At 40.8% G+C, this 6,833-nt stretch overlaps 1 protein-coding gene across 1 annotated transcript; it reads right to left on the bottom strand.

Annotated features, from left to right (window-relative positions):
* Window positions 1-1,762: 1,762 nt before the first annotated feature.
* On the bottom strand, window positions 1,763-4,298 carry ndufs5 (NADH:ubiquinone oxidoreductase subunit S5). The gene is made up of 3 exons (XM_080484661.1): window positions 4,226-4,298; window positions 2,942-3,183; window positions 1,763-1,961 (listed from the first exon to the last, which is right to left on the bottom strand). Exons 2-3 carry the CDS (start codon window positions 3,155-3,157, stop codon window positions 1,857-1,859), a joined length of 321 nt encoding a protein of 106 aa, XP_080340787.1. The 5' UTR covers window positions 3,158-3,183; window positions 4,226-4,298; the 3' UTR covers window positions 1,763-1,856.
* Between the last annotated feature and the right edge of the window lie 2,535 nt (window positions 4,299-6,833).

Here is a 6,833-nt window from a genome sequence, read left to right as displayed (position 1 = left end):
CCAGCGATCACAAACACAGAGACACTGTCACTCACACCTACAGGTGATCTACAGTCACACGGGAATAACAAACACAGACACAACTGAAAACCTGAGAAGCCCAAAGAAATCCCAGGAATTCACACAACATGCAAACGCTGACCTGGACACCGTGGGCCCAACGTGCTTTTAAAAATGAAAATGGAAATATCATGGTGGGAGAAGCCATGTCCTTCCCCCTCCCCGAAGCTCTCCGGAGCCCCCCAGGGAAGACTGACCGTACTTTAACAACCAGTGTGTCACAGCAGAACATCCAGTCCAGGACATAACCAGACAGAACTCTAGATTTTTCATTAGTTTTACACTCTTTAAAGCCACTATCTTCTGTATTTTCCCCCATTTCTCAACAGTAACAACCCACCAGAGAGGACAAATTAGAAATATTTGTCATTTTTGAACTGCATTAGAACGTCACAAAATCCAGACCGGAGTTGACATCATGGGCGAATGTGGGCCGCCTGTTCAACACCTCTGCATTCTATCATCAACAGTCGAGCGAGTTTCTGTGTGTGCAGCATTAAAACACTGACATATTGAGCAGAAGCTCCTCTATGAGGTGAAGCAGTCCCTTGAACATCACAGAGACTCTGACCTCTGTGTCCTCATGTGGAGCTTCAGACCACCGTGTAATTAAATCAGTCTGCTCTCTCTGCACATACGAATGAACCGCAGCACTGCGACACGGACAAACACCGACATGAAACCACAGAGAATTAAAGGATCCGCTGCTTGTAAAGTCAGAAAATAAACTTGGACGAGGCGACTGGAGGCGACTGGAGGCTTCCTGGGTTCTAACTCGCACTCTTGGCTCCATCTTGCGGCGGCTCATGAAGCCTTTTAATCCCATCAGGCTGATTTAAAGGCCTGTAATTGAATGGAGGATGTCAAAGAGCATTTATTCATATCTTTCTGCTGTCAGTGGGTTCTGGTCCCTCGGGAGCATTAACCCGATAATCTGCTGAAAATCAGGTCAGTGGGTGAAGAAAACACACAATAGATCAACTTCCACTTGCAAGGTGGAAATAAATCACCTTACAGCAATTCAGCCGTATCGCTGAATAATTATACCCACAATGATTAGGGTCTTTTTTAAATATGGAACATTAAGATTAATACATGGTATGTATCTTTCAGGACACTAAGGGTCACTGTACACAATGAACATGTTAAAATACAGTTAAATAAAACATTGTAGTAAAATAAGTGCAATCTACACTGTGTGATCTTTTAAAATCATAAATCAATAGAGTAAACCTATAAATTAAATTAAGAGAACCGAGAGATGGGATTTCAGTAGATTTATATCATTCAAAATGTTGGTGTTACCATGTTGTATTTAATGAATTTAATCAGTATATACACGTTAAAATGCTGGTGCCATTTTATTGAATTAAATTTTTCTATCATATAAATGTTATTTTGGTGAATTTTAAAAGTTTGAGTTGATATGGGGTTGCACTGTATTTTATTTGCATATATTGGAAATCATGTTTTTTTTTCCTCTTTTAACAAATCAAAACTACATATTCCTAAATATGCTGGTGCTTTCTTATAAATTGGATCTATATATAAATTAATAATATTGTATTCAATCTGTGTGTGTTGCTTTTATATTTAACTCGAGTACTTCTACAGAGTTCGAGTTCTTTTTTTTAAGCCTCAAATAATCCTAATTCTCTGTTTCTGTAAATCCTCAGAAAGTTTCTCAGAAACCAGGACAGGGTTGGTGGATCATAATATTTATTTGGAAACTTGTACAGATGACGGGGAAACAGAAGGAAAAAAAGGGGAGCAGAGCTGCAGACAGTCGGAGTTCCTCAGGGCGCGAGGTCGGGCTGGCCGGAGTGGCACTGCGGCGGCGTGTACGTCCCCTCCTTCACCATCTTGTCACGCTGCTGACGGATCACAGCCAACCTCTTTTGCTGCAGGACGGAGACATGAGAGGAAGACATGAGACGAGAGAGCCTCAGCTTCCACTGCGACGCGTCAATTAGAACTGAAGTCAACATTTTGAATCGTCATTCCTCCGTTTCAAGTCAAACGTTAAGCAGAGAAAAGCTCATTAGGAACTTTTTCTACAAGCAGCAGCTGATGTCTCCTGGTCTCACTGTGATACAGAAAGAGATTTACGTTTAGTTGATTCAACGAAGGGAAAATAAACCCCTCGACTTTAAATTGGCGCTGTTAAGAACCAGATTTGTGTCCAAATCTAAGTCAGATCCTTGATCCACTTTAATACAGCTCGGATGTCTTCATTCTTTAAGCAGCAGCAACATAAGTCATATTTCCAGCTTTGTGTGTCTGATGGAAGTTAATTTGATGTCAGCCGATGAAGTGAGGCCAACATTCATCTTGAATCAGCACTTGTTTTCAAAGAACAAGATGAGACTAATGAGCAGGCCGAGGCAGGAACTTTGTGCTGCTGCTGCAGTTTGTGAGCGGCGAGATGTCACTCTGCGTCTGCTGACACCTCCGCTCTGTCGGCGAGGCCGCCCTCGCTCTCACAGGACGCTATTAAGCAAATTAGACCAGGAAGCAAGTTTAGGACGAGCTCAATTCTCTCTAACTCCCACAAACTCCACAATACTCAGACAACCATTGAGTATTTAGAGTAAAATGGAGCTTTCAGTCACTGACAACCGTATAAAAGAATCATAACTTTCTAAACCAACATGCACAGGGGATTTTTTTAAAACACTGCATCAGAAAATGATGGAGATCAAACTCTGCCTCCACAGATTTGTTTTGGCAATTCTAAATAATCTGGTTCCCGACTTCATATTTTAGTTTTTCGTTCCACATTGAACAAACCAGAACCTGCAAAATCCCATTGGAGTCGTGGAGTAAGAGGAGGATGAATGAACTCTGGTTGAACCGCGACGAGACTCGAGGATTGGCTCACCGTCTTCTGCCTGTGCATGCACTCGTAGAAATCCTCCAACTCCAGCTTGCACTCCTTCTTGGCGCGGGTCTGCCCGATGCCGTGAGCACACTCGATCCACTCCTTCTCGAAGGCGTGGCAGCGCGCCGCCCGCTTCTGGGGCTGCTCGCCGCTCTGCACCAGCAGCCAGTGGTCCACGGAGATGCCAGTCCGCGAGTGAAGGTCCACGAATGGCATGATGCCGACAGAAGAGGCCCAGAGCACTGAAGGATAAGATTAAACACACAACAGAACAAAAAGACGATATCACACATTTGTTCGTCACAAGAGTGACGACAATCACTCAGACTCATTAAATACAGATACTTGAGTGTGTTGCTCCTGCTCCTAATTAACATCAGACAAATCAAAACTTTCAGAAATCATCATGAGTCATTTTCCAGCAATAACGTCTTAAATCTGTTGTGTAAACATGTATATTATATCTGAGTTTGTACCAGATCTAAAACACCAACTGAAGATGGGCTATTACATAGACAAAGAAAAACAAATAGTAAAGACAGAATTAATAATCAAAACTCTCAAAGTAACTGGTATACAAGTGATTAAAACTTATTTGTACTCATTTATTCTCTTACATATTTTTGGGATTATTTTAGTTCACTGCTGTTAAATATTGTTCTAGTTACATCTGGGAAAAGAGTAAATAATAAAATATTAACAGTCTATTCCATCATATGAGTATACAAACATTAAATGTTTGATAAATATGTTCAAATAATTAAAAAATGTTAAATATAACAGTTATTTACATGTTTTTTCACACATTTAAATGAAAATCCGACACCAAATCTTTCTTCTGACCAACGAGACTCACTTCCATAAACTCACACTATGACATCTGTAGAAAAAATAAAGACAATATATATATATTTTTAAACATTATTTACAAGCGAACGTGAGATAATCTCAGCGGATTATAAAAAGTGCTACCTGATTATCTTTGCTCATCACACGTCCCGACACAAAGGTTCCTATTTCTATTAGGAATGAATGTGACAACAGTTTATTGACGCCTCTGTCGTTTTTTAAAGGTTTTTCGTGAATAATATGATGAACAATCCTCAGATTCTTCTTCAGTGACAGCCGTTCATGCTAACAACAGGCCTGTACAACAATCCGTCTTTACTCTGCTTTACCGTCACATGACGCCTCCACGCGGCGCCACGGCAGCACACACGCATCTCAGACGTGGATTTAAATCGTTAAAAGCTCGTTAAATGTTTGTTAAATGTTGTGTTTTACCTTCACTTCAGATTGAGTCGCGTTGACCTTCTTCCGATGCTTCGCGTCAGGCTTGACGGCAGATGAAAACACTACTGTCGTAAAGGGAGTCGAGGTGCCGTGAAGAGACGCGCCATTGACTCACTGCTGCCCTCCGCTGTTGGAAATCGTGTACTGCAAGTCCAAGACTTTTTCCATTGATTCTGAATTTATATAAATTACACAAATTTACTTCTTTTTTTTTTACATATTGAACTTGAAAATCGAAATACAATATCTCAAAATATTACTCTATTGTGTTTTCCTTAAACACATCTCAAACTTACTTGTAAAATATGAAATATCCAGACCTCTGAGCGCCTCATGAAGAGGTTTACTAAAGGTTCCCAGTCATTAGAAACAAGGTGAAGCAAATTCCTACGCCCTACTTGCCCTGGCTTTCCAATAAACAGATATTCATTTTATTACCTTTATATTGCTGTCTAAATCACTTTTGGTTTCCATAATCCTAATGACTTCAGAGTAAAGTTTTTTATTCCTTTATTTTAATGTATTCCTGTAGCACTGCATGTTGCATTTCCCTTGCCTTTTCTTTTGAAATTTGTGTCTTTTTTTATTTATTTAGTTAGTGTCTCTTAGGAAAATTATTTTAAAACACAATCGTTAAAATCAATTCCTCTAAAACCCGAGACTGAAGTCTCAAATTTGAAATCATTCTGATCCCCGTTTCATTTCACGATGTGATCATTTCTTTGTTTACAATCGTTTTGAGTTTATCTGGCAACCCATCCTCACCAAGACATGAATGAATGAAGAAATGAACCGATGCTTTGGTGCAACACCACATTGTGTTTATTTAATTTCCCCAAAAGGTCCACAAGTTGTCTTTCACAGTCCTGCATGTACAACCCTGCATGAAATCAGAGTTTTTAACAGTGACAGGAAATACACAGACAGTTTAACAACACTTAAATATTGCTATCTATAAACTCTAAACCTTTTCAACCTGTGTTTCCATCCATGAACACTCATTCAGACTCTTTCGGGAAGTCCGGGTTTCCGTCCGTGGTACATTCGTGCGTTTTCTCACAGGCAGGCGGGAAACAGTGATGAGTGTAAGACCAAAGAAAGCACTGCCAAGTTACATAAGCAGCTGAATCCATAAAGCTACTCTCAGATGGGGGGGAAAAAGGTTCCTGAGGCCGATTCCTTTCACGTCGAAGGAAAACCTGACGGGAAACCTTTTTTTACATTTTTTTTTTTTTTTTATTGAAACAGAAGCACAGAGGTGATACAAAGCTAAGAAACAATTCAGGCTGTGATTAAGACGAGCTTATCGGCATCGGAGTCTCAAGTGTTTGGCTCCGAAAGTGAATTTAAAAAAAAAAAAAAGGATTTGCACAACGTAAATGAGTAAAACATGGATGCACAGTGGTGTCGTGGTTAGCACTACGGCCTCGTGGCCAGGGCGTCCCGGTTGGTGCTCTGGTTTCCTCTCACGCTCCACACACACACGCCTCTCAGGCGAATTGGCGACTCTAATTGAATGTGTGTGATTGTCCGTCCCTGTTTTTGTCCGGTCCTGGGTGAACTCTTCATTCACAGTCAGCTGGGATCGGCTCCAGCCCCGGTGAACCTCAGTGGTCTATGATGGATGTAAAGTAATAGAATAAAGATAGTAAAAATATCGGCTACTTCAAGTCTGTGTGGTGGACTTAAATAAAAAAAACACCTTGAATGTCCTTTTTTTTTTTTTTTAAAGGTTTTGGAGCCAAACACTTGTTCAGTTACATCCAACATAAAAGGCCCTCTGGTAGGTGATTTATTTTGGTTGTACCACAGACTATAGTAAAGCAAAGGAACTGTAGTCATTCAGAGCAACAGACGATGAACCAGCAGAACAAACCAGATAAATAAGATCAATTCAGGTAAAGTGCACAAGTGCTCATTCAAAAAAGAAAAAAAGAAAAAGAGGAACAGAAATACATTCATTACCAGTTCATTCATTCACTCACACACACACACACACACACACACACACACACACGAGTGGGTCAGACAGCCAGTCAACACACCAGAACCAGGCGGGTGTTGTGTCGGTCAGCGAGTGTCGGTAAGGCAGCCGACTGTCAAACACGAGCCTGGTTACACGACTCAGCAGAAACAAACAGCCAAAGAGTTCTGACAGCGGCTCGCCGAGTCTCGGTCAAAGTCCTCGATCGCCTGAAGACGCAACGGCAACCGTTTCTATAATCTGGGAAATTATCACCTTTTGCTTTTTCATTCATTGTGATAATATGAAGTAAAGTGAACCTAAATATAGGAAGTCAATCAAGCAGCCTCTCAGGGTTTTTCAGCTCAGCTGCTTCAGATTTGTCGGAACTCTTTCTGTTTATTTCTGGAGTGTTTATTCTCTCCGTTCTGTCTTCTTCCTCTTCTTCCTCCGTGCGGAGAAACGTGAGATTCAAGTGCAGCTTCGTCCTCCATCGTAAACTTTAAACTTTCACCAGTGTGACGGAAACTCACTGCCTTTCTTAAAAAAAACAAAACAAAACAAAAAAACTCCCACACACAAAGAAAGGGCTCATGCAGACTCATGCACACTGCAAATAATACGACTTCCAGGTCA

This window comes from Lipophrys pholis, assembly GCF_963383615.2.
Source record: "Lipophrys pholis genome assembly, chromosome: 17".
Lineage (NCBI taxonomy): Eukaryota > Metazoa > Chordata > Actinopteri > Blenniiformes > Blenniidae > Lipophrys > Lipophrys pholis.
This window is presented reverse-complemented; position numbering and strand designations above follow the sequence as displayed.

Coding starts and splice junctions, on each gene's coding strand:
- ndufs5 (XM_080484661.1), bottom strand. CDS start 3,157: ATGCCATTCGTGGACCTTCACTCGCGGACTGGCATCTCCGTGGACCAC. Junction 1,962..2,941: donor GCATGCACAGGCAGAAGACG/GTGAGCCAATCC, acceptor TCCGTCCTGCAG/CAAAAGAGGTTGGCTGTGAT.